At 46.8% G+C, this 18,093-nt stretch overlaps 1 protein-coding gene across 2 annotated transcripts in view; it reads left to right on the top strand.

Annotated features, from left to right (window-relative positions):
- Window positions 1–423: 423 nt before the first annotated feature.
- Window positions 424–18,093, top strand: part of OSCP1 (organic solute carrier partner 1) — a 25,653-nt gene continuing 7,983 nt past the window's right edge. The window contains exons 1-5 of one of the 2 annotated variants that reach the window (XM_082686930.1): window positions 424–836; window positions 4,546–4,575; window positions 9,473–9,627; window positions 14,275–14,442; window positions 14,970–15,050. In XM_082686930.1, coding sequence (XP_082543056.1) covers window positions 725–836; window positions 4,546–4,575; window positions 9,473–9,627; window positions 14,275–14,442; window positions 14,970–15,050 — 546 coding nt within the window. In that variant the 5' untranslated portion in view covers window positions 424–724. The remainder of the gene's footprint in view (window positions 837–4,545; window positions 4,576–9,472; window positions 9,628–14,274; window positions 14,443–14,969; window positions 15,051–18,093) is intronic. The other variant, XM_082686929.1, reaches the window with a different exon arrangement.

Here is an 18,093-nt window from a genome sequence, read left to right as displayed (position 1 = left end):
AGTACAGGGTCGACGTCCTCAAAGAAGAGAAGCAGGTGGGAGGCGTGCTCAACAACGTGAAAGAGAGCTTCGGAGAAGCCTCAGCACGCATCCTCCCGGAGCAGGACAGACCAGACCAGGCCTGGCTTGCTTCACCCCAAGTAGCTTTTAGGAAGGAAACTCAAAACTCAAGGACGTCCGGCCCTTCCCGCGTTGAAAAGAAAAGTCCGTTATCATTTCACTGAGTGCCTTCATGGCACTTTGCGTATCTCATGGATTCCTCTCTGCACCCACGAGAGGTGGCTCGCGCCTCCACGTTCCCTGCGGGGGAAGGCCGCCCTCAAACACCTGCTCAAAGTCGCAGGGCTAGGAAGGGGCTCAGCCACCATCCCACTCCAGGTCCGGCCACCCTGAGACCGCTCGGAAGTTCTGCTCTGGCCTTCCTCGTTCTCTGGCGGAGGAACGCGGGTCGGGAGAACGAACTAAGCCACGGCCGCTCCCCACCGCCCGCGCTGGAGGGAAAATCACTGGAGAGCCGGGGACGCAACCTACCGCGGAGGCCGCTGCCGCCGGCCCAATCAGCGTCCGCCCCGGGCGCCTTCCAACAAACGGCCCTCTGATTGGCGCCTTGTGCCAGCCGCCGCGTTGCCCTGGCAACCAGACGACCAGACCCAAAGGCCGGGCATCCAGGCCGCCGGCTACCCAGCCCCGTGGCCCTTCGCCTCCTCCGCCCGCATCTGGCACCATGTCGCTGCGGACTCTACCGCTGCTCTTCTTGAACTTGGGCGGGGAGATGCTTTACATCCTGGACCAGCGGCTGCGGGCCCAGAACATCCCGGCAGACAAGGCCCGCAAAGGTGAGAGGCGCCCGGCCCGCACAGCCAGCCCCACGCCCCGCAGCCCAGTCCCCTCGCGGCCGCCGCCGCCGCGCGCACAGCCGGACTTCCACAGCCAGGCCCCCCTACAGACTGACCAACACCCCTGCACTCCGCGCTCCTGTAGCCACAGATCATCCGCTCAGAGCCCCCTCAGGAGTCAAACTCCCCAAAAATATTTTCCCAGCAGAAGGATTTAATACCCATGCTAGGGTCTATTATTAAGGGACCTGACACCCACACACACACATCCCATTTCCTCATCCCCTCAAACTGGAGAGATGATTTCCCTGTCTCTCTTGACAACCAGTCCCTCCCAAATATAGGAGACCCGGCGCCCATCACCTGGGAAACACCCTGCTAGTCCAAGCATCCTCTTCTCCCCCCACCCCGCACCCCAACAGGTGCTGATTCTCCTTTCCTCTGTATGCTATCCTCCTTGAGCTGAGGCCAGTCTTGCTAATTTCAGAAGCTATTTCTAGAAAGGTGGGATTCTGAAATAATGGATGTAAAAGAAAACATAAGAAAGTTGGGTTATTCCCTTCACAATTATTGGAAGAGAAGAAAGTTCTGGAAATAATTATATGAGACTTTCTAAAATGCAAAGTCTGTCATCCATATACACCACATCTAATCTCCAGAGAAATGCCACCCAGAACTCTCTGCCACCATTTTCTTCTTCTTTTCCTCCCTTCTCAACCAACAACTGCTTTCACCAAGTTTCCTGGGATTAAGTGCAGAAGAAAATATAATTCAAGGTAGAGAAAGATAAGTTGGTGTAAAGGTAACCGACATGACCCTAGATTAAAAATTTATTCTCTCCAGCAATCCCTACGCTCAACTGATGTTAAACGTACAGATTCAGATGTTAAGCATACATATTCAGGCACTCACTACTGTGTCTGTGTGATTGAGTCCAAGTCCATGCACAATGAGATAAAAAGAACTCCCTATCGCATACCCTCTCCATTCATTCTGCACACTGCTGCCCATGAGCTTTCTCAAATGCAAATCTGTCCATACGCCCTGCTACTTAAAACCCTTTGTCAGCTTTCACTGATGTTTGGATGAAGACCAAGTCTTTGGCAGGACATTTCTGGGTCCCTGCTGACCTGATCTGTCTCCACCTCTGTAGTCCCACCTTCCACCACTGCCTGCCTCCTACTTTGTATCTTAATACCAAACTGCTTGGAGGCCTACATTTAAAACATATTCATTCACGTTTCTGTGCTAATAATCCCCATTCTACCCCAAAGCTCCCAGGTCTATGCTAATGGTTCCTCTTCCATACTGCATTATTCGAGAATCAGTTCCTTCAGGAAGCCTCCCCACACCAGGCAAGGGTCTGAGAATACTCCCATCACACCCCATGCATGCCTCTCCCTATCTTACCACTCACTGACCAAGTTATACTGAAATGGTCTGTGGGTGTCTCCCCCCAACGTGATTATTTTCTTCGTCTTTGTACTCCAGCACCTAGCATAGCTCCTAGACCAGAATAAATTGGTATTCAGTCAATGTTTGTTGAACTGATGATCTAAATTGGCTGTTTTATATGATGTTGCCATTTCTTCCTCAAGAGGGTTCTGTTTTCCTTGGCACATATGTTCTGTGATTGCATTCAGGCTAATGGCACCAGTGAGCTGACAGGTCGTCCTTGCACTGGCGGTCTGCATCTTGAAAAATGGTATAAATTAGCAATTAAGAGCATACTCTCTGCAGCCATACAATTGGGTTCCAATTCCAGCTTTGCCCTTTAACTAGATGTATGACCTTGGAGAGTTACCTCTATAAGCCTGTTTCTTTTTCCATAAAACAGGCATCACACATACTCACAGCAAATTTGTGAGAACTGAATGAGATCATGTATTCAACATGTTTAACACAATGAGTAGCAGGTGTTGGCTTTCAAGAGGTCTGGGCAAGACTCTGTGAATATGAAGGGACTGGTTTCCTTTGTCTTCAGGAGCTATAGTTCTTCTGAGTTTGCTAAATACAGCTTTAAGGAGTTTCAGCTCTTTAGTAATTCACATTCACACACCCCTTCCTTCCACAGTTTAGGTGACTTCTCTGAAGACCTTAATCCCCACAACTGTACCATCATGTAGGTTATACTATGCCCATTTTACAGATGGGGAAAATAAAGTTAATTTGCCTGGGGTTACATAGTCAGTAAGAGGAAGAATAAAGAATTTGAACCCAGGTCATCAGGCTCCAGAACTCATACTCTTAGCCTGTATGTCCTTAACTGCTACACTATAGTTCCATTCGTAGGGGGACTGTATCAGAATCCTTGGGGATGGGGGGATGGGAGATCAGGAAGAAAGGGGGAGCTCTGAAAAAATTGTCCAATGGATCCACTGATTTTATGAAAGAAATGACAGAAAGTAACTGGCTCATGGGGACTCATAGATGACAGCCAGAAAACAGGGTGGAGGGTGCAGGATTCAGAAAGCTGAGAATCACCCCCTCTATCCCACCAGTGAGAGCTGGTGTAGCCACAGGAGCTGCCGTGACAGTTGCTGGTACACAGAGGCCCATAAAACACCAGCCACGGTCAATGGGTCCCCGCTGATGCTGTGAATGGAAATCATATTTCTTCTAGGTGTTTTCATTCTCTTACACAACTAATTGGTCTCCTGGAGGCCCTGCGGCTCCCACAAGGCCAATGCAGATGCTGCAGTTTTTCACCACAGCGGAGCCTCTAGTTTAGCATTCAACAGAAAGGAAGTGCTCTCGCCATGGGGCAACTTCGGAGTGTTGCATTTGGATGTTGTCCCCGTTTTAAGCAATAGCAAGAATAATAAAAGCTGCCTTGGCCTCACGCCAGTCCTCTCACAAATCCTCATCAATAAGACCCTATTACATTTTGTTTACATCCCTCATTTTACAGAGGGGCTGCTGAGACACACAGCCAGTAAATGATTTTTCCAATGTGAGCAGATCATAGTGAAGGACTGAGCAACCCAATGGTGGCGAAGTTCTATTTTTCTTTCTCTAGCTCCAATTCAGCAGGCAGGTCTGGATAGCCTTGGGCCTTCCTCCCACTCAAAATACAACTAAAGTGAAATTGGCATAAGCAAGTCATCTGGAAAAATAACAAAGAGCGGGACATGCTTTATCAAATTCCCTTGGATCCTCAGGAGGACCGGGGCGGGGAGCGCGTGGCACTCCAGCGACCTCTGCTGGAGCTGAGCGTCATTGTCCGCAAGAGTGCGGGAACCCCGGGCATGCTTTCCCCAGCCGGCTCCACTTTGTCAACAGCAGGGAGCCAAGGTCCCTTAGAGTTGTGAACCCCTTGAGGCACCACCGCCCCGGTCCGCCTGCGTCAGATGCTCCACTGACTGTGCCACCCAGGCGCCTTTGCAAAGCCTTGTTTTGAATGATGTGTATTCTCATAGCATTAGAGAAAATGACTTCTTGCCTTTCAAGATAAACCCCAGGGGAGCTAGTGCTGGGTTTCCTCTCCCACGAGGCCCCTCTCCAGGGCTTTTTTGGAACTTGTTAATTTACCCATCAACCTTTTCAAAGTTTCAACTAGAAGGCAGAGAGTATTTACATTAGACATTAATGCAAACATGCAAAATGAAGTTTCATTGACCAGATCATTGGAATTGGTATTTTTAAAGCCTCCTTGAAAAGAATGTTCTTGCTTCATGAACGGTGTTTTCTTTTTATATGCTTCATGTAGATGAATGGACAGAGGTGGACAGAAAACGAGGTATGCTATCTCTGGGCTGCATGCGTTCAGTCTGCATCCACAGGCTCACTGGGTCCTTCATCACTGGGCTGACTGGGCGACCACTCTAAATATGTCTAAGGAAAAACACAGGCATGAGTTTCTCTTTAGCCAAGAGACTGGTTGTACATTGGAATCTTTCACTTAAATAAATACAGCATAGCATGTAGGATGAAAACCAAGCACAACTTGGCCAAAGGACCATATGGCACCGGAGGTATTTGTCTCATCAGTTCCAAGTTCTGCAGGCCATCAGCTACACTTCTGGGTCGGCTGTCCTACTTGGTAGTCCTTAAAACAATTCTGTGACAGTATCGCACAGCTAAAGAACTATGCTTCGACGCCAGGGATCCTCCCTGAGTTGTTCTCCTCCGCACGGAGGAACGGAGGAAAATGGAAGCAGGTGGCTGCGTGGCTGCCGGACGCGCATGCGCTATGGCCTTGTGTCAAATCTTCAGTTTCCCTTTCGGCCACGACTAGCGGCAAACCAGAAAAACTTGCCGGTTCCTCAGAATAAAACCTTAGCCTTTCTCCGCCTTAAATGTCGCAGCGACCTTCCATCACTAGACATCTTGGTGCAGCTGATGCATGTCATCAGCCATCGTCCTGTTGAGTCTCAGTGCTCTCAGCATACCAAGTATGTTGAGGAGATGGCACATGTAGTATCTAAGAGAATGAGCATTAAAACCAAACACCCCATCCTAGTTTCACTTCCACTACCAGCTGTGTGACCTTGGACTTGAACCTCTCGAAGATTCAATGTTCCTCCTTGATAGAGTAGGGAGAATAATTCAGAGTTGTCTTGGGGCTTAAAAGAGAGAATGCATGGAAAGTTCCAAGCCCTGTGCCTGGAACATAGTAAGGATTCAAAAATGGTAACCATCCAGAAGTAGTAGCTTCTCCCTTTTACCCTCGCTTCCAAATTGCATGTTCTTAATAAACAAATGTATAGCACAGGTGGTTGGTAAAAACTCGGTTGCTTTCATCAAGAGAATTATTTCAACAGGCCAGGGTCAAAGAAAAACCCAACTGAAGTGCTTGATATACTTTTATTGTCTTACCATTTCCTATGAGTAATTTTTGGCCCACCTCTTGACACAGGGTGGAATTTCAAGCAAGAGGTGTATATTAGGAAGGCCATTAGTGTACATGATTGAATCATTGGAATTTATTTTAACTTAGGCATTTGCAAAATAATGAGCAGAAACAGACTTCCTAATCAGAACCTGAGACAAGCAACCTGATCTGTTAAGAACTCAGTTGCTAACACTTTTGATGCACCTGTGAAAAATTACTTCCTTTCCTGCCCTTAGTACCCCCCCCTCCCCAAAACCTGGCTTCTACTGCATTCCTGCCTCAGGAACTTATGCGAAGCTCATGCAAGTGCCAAAAACTATCACCAAGACTGACTGACAGGTCTGCTTAAACCCATTTCTCAGGTTTAACTTAAATACAACGTAGGCTGCTTCTCTAGGGCAGGGACAGTGGCCAGTTTCACTTTGGGTGCTGGTGTTTATCTCATGTCTGGTACAGATTTAGGCCCACCTCAACCAAGTGCTAGGGAAAGCAGAGTGTGAGGTATAAACTTGTCAATTTGTGCCCCCATATTCTTTCCAAAGACTTAAATTCTGGAGGTGGGAGTTCTGGGTACCAGGGCCCTATCATCAAACTGCCATGTCCTCTGTGGGGTCATTTGTATCCACTGCTCGGCCCCCAGGGACAGCGTGTGCTATACTCTGAACAACAGGAAGACTTTCTGGCTGCTAGTGTGCAAGGAGCCATAATAGTGTATAGCCTATTCTCTGCCCAGGGGGAAAGCCTTCCTTTTGCTTTTTACTTTGCCAGAGTGACTAACACCCCACCCCCCCGCAATTTTCTTTCTTTTAGAACTGATATAGTTGGGTCTTAGCTATTTTCACAGATGCTGCTAGGGACTCAAAGATCCTAGAGAAATGGCTCAGCACCCAGGCAAATGGCAGCAACTGAAAGAATCGACAGAATCAGCTGATGTGATCCTTCAGCTGGAATTCTTCCTCTTGGGCACACCTGTTTGCCCTACATAAATCCACGGAAAGTTCTTCAAATTCTTTCTCTCAAGGCCTCACATGTGGCTTTTCATTTGTACCTATTTGCTTGTAAATTCTGCTCTTGATACAGGCCATGGTAAGAGAAAGCTAGAAAACTCAGTTTCTTGCAGGTCCCTGCTTGCTTAGTTCTAAGCCGAAAGACCACTCATGAAGAAACCCAGAAAAGTTCCTCAGTCTCCAAGCTGTCCACACTGAGGAAATGTTAGTGCACATGAAGGGCAAGCTGCGACGGTTTCACATTGTCAGATGTGAGAGATACCCTGTGTTGGTAATGGATTTGGTTCTTCCTCACAAAGAGGGTAGAGCCTCAAGTAAAGTACAAGGTCAATTGTGAGTTCAACACATCTGAAAGGAGTCAGTCATTTAGTTCTTTTTTGTCAAAATATGGGAGATCCCTTCTCTCCTTCTCTCTCTAGCCCTTCCATGTAAGAGTTAAATGCAACCAGCCCTCAGCTCCCCATTCCCCCAAAATTGCTCTTTGAGATCCCTTTTTTAAAGCTGGATTGATTTATTTATTTATTTATTTATTTATTTATTTATTTATTTATTTTGTAAGTAGGCTCCATACCCAGCAAGGAGCCCAACATGGAAATTGAACTCACTAACCTGAGATCAAAACCTGAGCTGAGATCAAGAGTCAGATGTTTAACCAACTGAGCCACCCAGGCACCCCACGATTTTTTTTTTAATTTTTTTTAAAGTAATCTCTACACCCAAAATGGGGCTCAAGCACAACCCCATGATCAGGAGTCGCATGGTCTACGAACTGGGCTAGCCAGGCCCCCCGATGCTGGCATGGCCCCCACGGTACTTCTATCAGTTACTTACAGCTGGAAAGGGTGCCTGAAACCATGACCTTAATGAGCTACCTTGCCCCCGTCTCTAAAATGCATGGTCACAACCAATCACCTAGTGCAACATTTGGCAAGAGAAAGGGGCATTTGTATCCTTCAGTGATAATCACTCATGTTTAATAACTGATTTTGTAAAATTATTGTAAGTCATCGGTTTTCTTTCAAGTTTTAATTACTATGAATGTATATTCATAGTATTCAGCATCCATATACTGTTACCCTGAGGTCAGGATATATCTGGCTTAATTAATGAATTATCTGTGTTCCAGGGTGCCTGGGTGGCTCAGTGGGTTAAAGCCTCTGCCTTCGGCTCAGGTCATGATCTCAGGGTCTTGGGATTGAGCGCCACATTGGGCTCTCTGCTTAGCAGGGAACCTGCTTCCCCTCCTCTGTCTGCCTATCCCTCTGCCTACTTCTGATCTCCATCTGTCAAATAAATAAATAAAATCTTAAAAAAAGAAGAAGAAGAAGAAGAATCTGTGTTCAGGGGCACCTGGGTGGCTCAGTTGTTAAGCGTCTGCCTTCAGCTCAGGTCATGATCCTAGGGTCTTGGGATCCAGCCCCTCATCAGGCTCCCAACTCAGCTGAGAATCCTGCTTCTCCCTTTCCCACTCCCTCTGCTTGTGTTCCCTTTCTTGCTGTGTCTCTCTCTCTGTCAAACAAATAAAATCTTAAAAAAAAAAAAAAATGATCTGTGTGTTCATACATACCTGTTCCTATTTCTTATACCAAAGGGTTTTCCTGGCCTTCAGCTAATATTATTATTTGAGTAGCACAAAATATTGAAATGAATGAGTGAATGAAAAACTAGAATTATAGACACTTTGGTTTGCACATCCCTTAGGATTTTATCATCACGAGATGGAAATTTTCCATTTGAACAACAATATAAGACACATCACCACAGTGTAATATCAATATTATAGACTAAATGTAGAAATTAAGGTGTTCTAAAATGGTGCTAATCTAAGTATATGTTTTGTAGAAGCATTAGAAATGTTTTCATCTCTAACCAGTGGGTAGACTTGTCTATTTTCATAAAATGCTTGTTCTTTAAAAAGAGTCAATTACCATTATTGGTCCCATTTTATTAAAATTTAATTTTATTTTTTTTTAAAGATTTTATTCATTTATTCGACAGAGAGAGATCACAAGTAGGCAGAGAGGCAGGCAGAGAGAGAGGAGGAGGAAGCAGGCTCCCTGCTGAGCAGAGAGCCCAATGTGGGACTCGATCCCAGGACCCTGAGATCATGACCTGAGCCAAAGGCAGCGGCCTAACCCACTGAGCCACCCAGGCGCCCCATAAAATTTAATTTTAAGTAAAAACGTTATAAGTTAGTGGGGCACCTGGGTGGCTCAGTCATTAAACGTCTGCCTTGGGCTCAGGTCATGATCCCAGGGTCCTGGGATCAAGCCCCGCATCAGGCTTTCTGCTCAACCGGAAGCCTGCTTCTCCCTCTCCAACTCCCCCTGCTTGTGTTCCTTCTCTCACTGTCTCTGTCAAGTAAATAAATAAAATCTTTTTTTTTTTTAAGTTATAGATTAGCTAAACAAACTGAAAAAAGAGCACTGCTGTTTCTCATTTTAAGGAGGAGATCTAATCTAAAATGTTCATAGGAATCCTTTTTAAAGAAACATCTCCCTTATCATCAAGTGAGAAAACATACGTATAACAGTGGTTTGTAACCACTGAAGCACAACACATTCGTACGTTGTCATTTTCTGTTTGCTCGGAGACAGTCTCATAAAGCACTCTGGACCCTGCTTTCTACTGGGACGCCTTGATGGTTTCTCCCGAGGGAGTAGATCTCACCAGCACATCAGCATCCCTACTCTGCATAGACCCAGCTCCTGCATTCCATTCATACACAGACAGCATTTCCTGAATAAATCTGCCTCTGGTACCTTGCTCAGCTGTTTTCTCTCTTGTCTCTACAGTTCTGAATGACATCATCTCTACCATGTTCAATCGAAAGTTTATGGAAGAGTTATTCAAACCCCAAGAGCTCTACTCCAAGAAGGCCCTGAGGACTGTCTATGACCGCCTGGCTCATGCCTCCATTATGAGACTGAACCAGGCCAGCATGGATAAGGTGAGCAGACCGCTGCCTCTGTCCCATTGGTTGCATTTCTTGTATCTTTGGTGTATGAGCACAGACTGGGTCTAATGAGAGGAGATAAGCTGTGGTGCCTTGCCAAGAAAAGGTATGTGTAAATATCAGTTGTTGGTATTGAGTTCCAGAGTTAGAAAGGACCTCAAGTCATCCATCCCAACCCCTCTGATGATCATGTCATTCCACCCACCCAAAGAGGGAGCTGGCGTTCAGACCCATATTTAAAAACACACTCCTCAACCCAATGCAAGTGCCTATCCCTAAAAACTTTAATTCTGCTTCATTCTTAATAAACATCAGCTCTGTGATGAGGAAACGAGGCATTTGTAAAGCCAAATCAAAACTGCTCAGTCTTTACTTAGCACGTGAGCATATTGGGGCGCCTGGGTGGCTCAGTTGGTTGGGTGTCCAGCCTTTGGCTTGGGTCATGATCCTGGGGTCCTGGGATCAAGCCCCGTGTCAGGCTTCCTGCTCAGCAGGGAGTCTGCTTCTCCCTCCCATGAGGGGCTCGTGCTCTCTCACAGTCACTCTCTCTCAAATGAATGGATAAAATCTTAAAAAAAAAAAAAAAAAAAGGAACATGAACATATCTGTTTCTTTTTTTAAGATTTCTTTCATTTAGGGGTGCCTGGGTGGCTCAGTCGGTTTAGCATCTGCCTTCGGCTCAGGTCATGATCCCGGGGTCCTGGGATTGAGCCCCGCATCGGGCTCTCTGCTCAGCAGGGAGCCTGCTTCCCTTCCTCTCTCTCTGTCTGCCTCTCTGCCTGCTTGTGATCTCTGTCTGTCAAATAAATAAATAAATAAATATTTAAAAAATTTTTCTTTCATTTATTTGACAGAGAGTGAGCACTAGCAGGGGGAGTGGCAGGCAGAGGGAGGGGGAGAAACAGGCTCCCCGCTGAGCAAGGAGCCCAATGCAGGGCTCAGTCCCAGGACCCCGGGATCATGACCCAAGCCAAAGGCGGATGCTAAACCAACTGAGCCACCCAGGCGCCCCTGAACATATTTGTTTCTTTGGGAAGCAAATTATTGGGGCACTCTGATTTTTTTAAAATAATAATTCCAAGTAAATAATGGCAGAGAATAGACAAATCTTCTATTCAAAAAATATTCAAAAATTCAGAATATAGATATCCCCCCTCCCTGTATGGGGGCTATACTCAGTGACTTCCTTCCAAAAGGGCAGTATGAAAAGGACAGAGAATAGCTGACTTACAGTGGGAAAATGACAAACACAGCAAGGTCAATGGTGATAAGTGATGTTGGTCTTGTGTACCCTGATGCAGTGTGATGAGGATAGCACTCTAACTCGGTGGTCTTCCTCCCAAAAACCTACACTCCATTCTGATTGTGAGAAAAACATCAGACAGGTGGGGTGCCTGGGTGGCTCAGTCCATTAAGCAGCTGCCTTCAGCTCAGGTCACGATCCCAGGGTCCTGGGATTGAGCCCTGCATGGGGTGTCGTGCTCAGCGGCAAGCCTACTTCTCCCTCTCCCTCTGCTGCTACCCCTGCTTGTGCGCTCGCGCGCGCTCTCTCTCTCTCTGTCAAATAAATAAAATCAAACAGATAACATTTGGAGGTCATGTTATAAGTACCTGGCCAGTACTTAAAACTCTCAAGGCCACCAAAAACAAAAACAGTTAGAGAAAGTGTCACAACCAAGAAAGGCTTAAGGAGACCTGATGACTAAATGTAACTGGGGTCCTGGAACAGAAATAGGACATTTAGGGGAAAACTAATGAAATCTGAATCAAATATGAACTTCAGTTACTTTTAATAATAACAATAATAACTATTTTTTAAAGATTTTATTTATTCATTTGACAGAGAGATCACAAGTAGGCAGAGAGGCAGGCAGAGAGAGAGGGGGAAGCAGGCTTCCCGCTGAGCAGACAGCCCAATGCAGGACTCGATCCCAGGACCCTGAGACTATGACCTGAGCTAAAGGCAGAGGCTTAACCCACTGAGCCACCCAGACGCCCAATAATAACAATTTTTAAAGAATTCATTTTTTAGCTCCTCCATTATGTGAATTTATGTAAATCCCGAGGACTGAGTGAGTTTCAAGCTTTATACAAAACCTGTGCTTACTTCCTGCCAGGCTAACCTCAGAGAGCTGTCTCCCTTTAACTGTGCCCTTACCTCCTCTCCCTTACTTCTGGAAAGTTACTTTATCTCCTTGAGCCTCCATTTTCTCATCTATAAAACAGGGATAATAATGGCTTTTTCATCAGTTTCAGGAGGGGTAAGTGAGAAAACATAACACACGTAGGCCTGGCACATAATAAATGTTCAGTCAATGTTAATCATCCCTGCACTGCTCGCTCTTCTCCTTCTGCCTTTAAGAAGGTTTAGGTTTCCATGGAGAAGGGACACAGAATTTGGAATCAAAAACCTGGATTCAAGTCTTAGCCTTACCAGTTGCTAGCTGTAGACTCAATTTACTGAATAACTCTGAATTTTCATTTCTTTATCTTCTACCTTGTTTTATCCTTTATTCCTCTCATGGTATCCTATCCACCACAGGGGCTTAACGTGTGATAATGACAACAGAATGTCTGTATCTTCAGTATTCTACATTCCCGCCACACACGCCCCAGGGTATTCCCGGCTATTCAGCTTTCTAAGTTAAATGTTTAGCTGCATGTTGGAGAAATGAGATCATGTAGAAAATTCTAGCAAGTGCTAGGATCTGAACGTCCTGAGTTCAAAGCTCACCCTGCCACTTATTACCAGCTATGTGAAATCAAGCAAGTCTCTTCATTTTTAAACTGGGGCTAACATCTTCGTCATAGAGTCCCATGTGAAGAGTGAATGGGACGAAACAAGGTGATGTATGTGGGTGTGCCCAGCACTACACTCCATGGATGTAATTAGTCTCTCTCCTGCATTGCTCATGCTTATAGCTTCTCTCCCAGACTGGTTCCTTCCACCCCCCCAACCCCCAGACGGCCCTGCCACTGTCAGCGTCAGCCTTCTCCCAGGCACCAGGTAGAAAACACTGTCCTCTTCGGCCTCAAACCTACTTAGCCAGTTCCTTCGAAGAATCATACCCACTTCTTTTCATGGCTTTTTCCATGCCCGCCATCTTTATTCTAGGCCTTATGTCTGGATTATTCCAGCAAAGTTTTTTTCATTCTTATAGTCCCTAGATGTTATTACACACCTATTAGGAGCTAGCTACTAGCTAATCTCCCCACCTCCAGTCTCCCTTCCATCCCATCTCATCATTGCCAGACACCTAATCTAGCTTAATTACCACTTCCATCGTGATAGCTCGGAGAACTTCAGTAGCTCCCCTAATCCCCACCATGTCTAGTCTAAATTATTTTGCCTGTCTTTCTAAAACCTTTAGTATTCTAACCTTACCATACTTATCCAACTGTGTTTCCTACTGACCCCAACACGAACTGCCCTCTCTAATCAGGCTGTTCTTCTCGCTGTTTCTCCCAGGAAAATGGCACATTTGTTGCTGCCTCTAGGCCCCCCTGCACACTGTTCCCCTCGCCAGGAATGCCTCTTCCCTCCCTCAGTCAGTGTGAGCCTATGACTCAGCCTTCTGCTTCCACAAAACCTATCTTGACTACATTGGTCCTCACCAGTGTCTCACCTCTGATCATCAGTGGATGGTCAGACCACACGTGGAGCTTGTTGATATCTCATTAGGTGTTGTTCATCACTTACAGTTGCTCTTACACGTTTGTCAGACTTCACACTTGCCACTTGCACACCTACTCTCTCCTTGACTCCTCTCAGCTATTTAACAACAACAGGAAATTAGGGAGTATTTTTTAAGATTGTATTTACTTACATATTTATTTAGTTGAGAGAGAGAAAGAGAGCAAGCTCGAAGTAGGGGAGGGAGAAGGAGAGAGAGAAGTCTCCAGCAGACTTGACACTGAGCGTGGAGCCCAATGTGGGTGTCGATTTCACAACCGTGAGATCATGGCCTGAGGTAAAATCAAGAGTTGGCTGCTGGGTGCCTGGGTGGCTCAGTGGGTTAAGCCGCTGCCTTCGGCTCAGGTCATGATCTCAGGGTCCCAGGATCAAGTCCCGCATTGGGCTCTTTGCTCAGCAGGGAGCCTGCTTCCTTCTCTCTCTCTGCCTGCCTCTCAGTGTACTTGTAATTTCTCTCTGTCAAATAAATAAATAAAATCTTTTAAAAAATTTTTAAAAAAAAGAGTTGGCTGCTTAACCGACTGAGACACCCAGGCGCCCGGGGGAATATTTTTTTACAGAAGAGAAAAGTCAGGCTTAGAGAAGCAAAGGGATGAGGCCAGGGCCATCCACAGCACATCAGCTGTGGCAGCAGAGGCCTGGTTTCTGACCTTGCTCTCTCTGAGGCCAGGATGCAGTCCAGGGCCCCGCAGCTGCTGATGCTGTTCCTAACGTGTTCCATCAGTGGCACGCATAAGCTGACCAGAAATCCTGGTTTTCCCGAGAGTGCCCTGGTTTATACCTGTCGTCCTGGCTTCATAATTCACCATCCCCTTTACACTCTCCGTCTGAATGATCACCGACGTGGTCGCCTGAGCTCCAGGAGACGCCCAGAACGGGTTTTCCGTAAATGCTGCCTGAACGCGTGTGTGACGGTGCTGATGTCTATTTCTGTGTATTTTGTTCAGCTCTATGACCTGATGACTATGGCTTTCAAATACCAAGTACTGCTGTGTCCTCGCCCCAAGGATGTGTTGCTGGTCACTTTCAATCATTTAGACGCCATCAAGGGTTTCATCCAAGACTCCCCAGCCATCCTGCAGCAGGTGGAGGAGACATTCCAGCAGCTGACTGATGTAAGCGGGTCGCCGGTTCCTCACCGCTCAGCCCCATTCTTGTTCTCGTTCCCTTGTTAAAAAACAGCCAGATTCTATGACAGACAGAACAGGATGAGGGGTGGCAAAGCCTGCCACTCTCCCAAAAAATTTCCAAAATTCTGCATGTATCCATTTCGGTCACATAATAGGCATTCCCATCTGAGGCCCTCTCTCTGTCTCCTTCCACGTCAGGAAAGCAACGACACAGAGCATGGCCATGTCCTCCTGACTTTTCTGAAAGGCCGTTGGCCGTGGACGTTCTGCTAAATGTTGGGGAAGGGTCCCTCCAGATCTTTGGGGAACAGGAAAGGTGAAATGCCCCCCTGCACAGGCGATGCCTGATGGGGTCAGCCTCAGGGTCTCTTGGTCTACCATGCTCACCCCAGCAGCCGAGCCCCCTGCCAGCTTCTCTTGCCCCCGCCCCCAAGTGCCTGCCTAGCACTGCCTGTCTGCACTTCTCACCTCACTTCTGGAAGTGAAGTGTCTCTCTGCTTTGCCTCCGGCAGAGATACGGAGGACTCTCAGACGGGGAGTTTCAGCTGATTCGGCAGACGCTCCTCATCTTCTTCCAGGACCTGCACATCCGGGTGAGTGACTGGGCAACCCCGGGACCCCGTGCCACCGCCACCCGAGGGAGACAGGGTACCGAGTGATCAGGCGGAAGAGGGCTGAGGTTGCCCATTAGTGATTCCTCTGTGTTTGGCTCCATAATGACAAACTTCTTGATAAGAAATCTCAGCAGTTTTTCAGTCCACCAAGGAAGGCAGTGATACAGCCATTCCTTCCCAGTTCCTTGAAAATATGATTTGTTCTCTTCTCCGGAGGAAATGTGTTCTCAAGGCTACCAGTCCGATCTTAATAATAAAGCCTTTTCTCAAACCATTCACATCCTTAACCTCTCCAGTATCTGACGCTGTCAGGAGGCTGCTGTCCCACCCCATGAAACCCACCTTACCAGGACTCTCCTGACACCAGACCGTCCTGGCCTTGCCCTACCCCTCCCGGCTCTGTGCCCCTTACTCCTTCTTCCTCCCTTTCCTTCACCTTCACCTAAGACTTTGGCGTCTCACCTACACCTTCCCCTTGCTCCAGCTCTGCGACCTAGACCCACGTCTCCACCCACTACGGCGTAAGGTCTGCAGCAAAACTCGTCTCCAAAGTTCCAGTCCTGCCCCACTTCCAACTTCCCAGTTTCTGTTGAGGGCCCCACCACTTCTTCACTCAGTCAGCTCTAAAACAGAGCATCGCCTTCGATTCCCCTTCTCTGACCCTCCTCTAAAGGCCTCCCGAGGCTGCCTTTTTAGGTTATACATCCTCCTTTCCCTTCCTGTGCCCCCAGCCTGGCTCAGGGCCCCCTCTGCTTGCTGGCTGTTCCTCCCAACTGACGCTGCCTCCTGACCCTGTCAGGCCTACTCAGAACAGCTCTACACCTTTTAAAAACACACTGTGGAGCTTTTGAATATGGGGCCTGTCTCTCTTGGATAGGACTTTGATCCTCTCCGTAACTTAACACGTGGCTGAGGGAAGGATGGGGGATAAGGCAAAAGGAGCCGAGGCTCTAGAGTCAGGCATCCTTGCGTCTAAATCCCAGCTCCAACACAGCTCCGTGACCTTGGGCAGATCACCTCTCTTGAGTGTTACCTTCTTCAGCTGATGATGCCTGACTGCGAGCGCACAGCTGAAGCAGTGTGTGTATTATGTGTGTATTCGCTCATATGTGTACAGTACAGAGTGCTTCCTTCCAGAAACTGGTCCCAGTGGTTACCTCCTGGTTGTGGAGAACTGCATGGAGGGTGGGAATAGGACAGAGACTTATGTTCCACTGTATACCCTTTGAACCTTTGGAATCTTGTACTTGTGTAGGCGTAACGTATCCACACAATAAAATTCAAAAAAAAAAAGAAGCAATAGGATGTCCTTAGTGCCTGATCGTTACTTCCCTTCCATGGATCAGGGAAGACAAATAGGTTCCAACTCGGAGGCCAATTTTATGTTTAACCCTCATGAATAATTTTATTTGCTATGGCTCGAGGAATAATAACACCAATATAAATTAAGATCTCTAATAGTCATCGATTAAAATAAAAAATATGAAAGTACAAATAACATTACGTTTTGTATTACTTTAAGATATTGAAAGCTTTGCATCAGATTCTTATCTAAACGGGGCCTATTTGGCATTGTTTTATGGATTATGGTGATGTGAGCCGTATTGATTTCGCAGTTTTGAGAAGAAAAAAATTCATTATAATAAAAAGACACTCCTAATAATAAGCTTATAACAAAATCAGTAAAGTATATTAAACTACAAAATACATTAAGCTTTATTTGCTAAATAGGCAAGCAATGAAACATCAGAATGTTCATGAAGAAAAACAGGAATCACGTCTCCTGACAATATTCAGCCACTGCTCCGTGACGCTCGGCTGGTCTTCCGAGTCTGGTCTTGCATGGTATTTCTGTTCAGCCACAATTTGTGATTGCCGGTGAGGATTTTCTGTTTTCAAAACAGCCCTGATAGTCTTTAGATTTGTTTGTAAAACTTACTGACTAAATCAAGAAAACACAGGTCTGATCTAATACTTCCTTGCTTACTGTTTAACCAAAGCCTCATCCTGATATCCAGAGCTTTCTGTGGTATGGAGAAACAACGAGAAGTAGTCTGAGTGTGCTCGAGGGCCTGACCTGCACTCGGGGCTGGCCAGTTCCACTTCCTGTGGAACCGCAGTCCACTTCCGCGTGGACTCCTGAGCCGTTCTTTACAACCATCCCCATCCCCGACCCCCTCGGCCCTCCAGAGCTCTTCCGGAGTTGCCTCCAAAAGGGCAGCCTCCTCAGCTCAGCCACTCTCTCCTGTCCTCTCATTCCCACTCATGCTTCCTTCCCTCGGGTGCGCCCCGTGGTTTCAGTCATTAGAAAACAGCATTCCGTCTTTCGCCTCTTCATAGAATGTTCCCTATCCCTCCCCTCCGTGATCCACTCCCCTCGGAAATAGCTCACCCCTGTAAAACTCATCGGTCTAACGCATGTTTATGGAGCGCACTGTTTTCAGTATTAGAGATACGAAAATGAACAGGACCGAGGCCCTGCCTAACGGGGTTCTGCGCTAGTAGGAAGAGGCAGGCAGGATAAGGAAGTCAGGTTCTTGTTCTGATAACCTTAGGAAGATGGCAAGATAAGGGAAAGTTATAAAGGGCAACAGGGTGGGATGTCGGGTGAGACCAGTGCTATCCAATAGCATGTCTGTCACGATGGAGGTTCTAGATCTATGCTGTCCAATATGACAGCCACCAGCCTCATGTGGCTATCGAGCACTTGAGATATGGCTAGTGTGACTGAGAAAATGAATTTTTAATTTAGCTTCATTTTTTTAAAGGTTTTATTTATTTATTTGTCAGAGACAGGGCCCACACAAGCAGGGGGAGGGGCAGAGGGAGAAGCCCAGGACCCTGCGATCATGACCTGAGCTGAAGGCAGACACTCAACCATCTGAGCCACCCAGGTGTCCCTCATTATCTTAATAGCCACACTTGACTAGTAGCTCCTGTTAGTTGACCATGCATCCTTAGATGAGAGAGTCAAAGTCAAGCCAAGGGCAGCCTTTCTGAGGACAGACATTTTAGTTGAGAA

The sequence above is a fragment of the Mustela nivalis genome (genome assembly GCF_964662115.1).
Source record: "Mustela nivalis genome assembly, chromosome: 10".
Lineage (NCBI taxonomy): Eukaryota > Metazoa > Chordata > Mammalia > Carnivora > Mustelidae > Mustela > Mustela nivalis.
The sequence above is the reverse complement of the archived record's forward strand: the minus strand, read 5'-3'. Positions and strand labels throughout refer to the sequence as shown.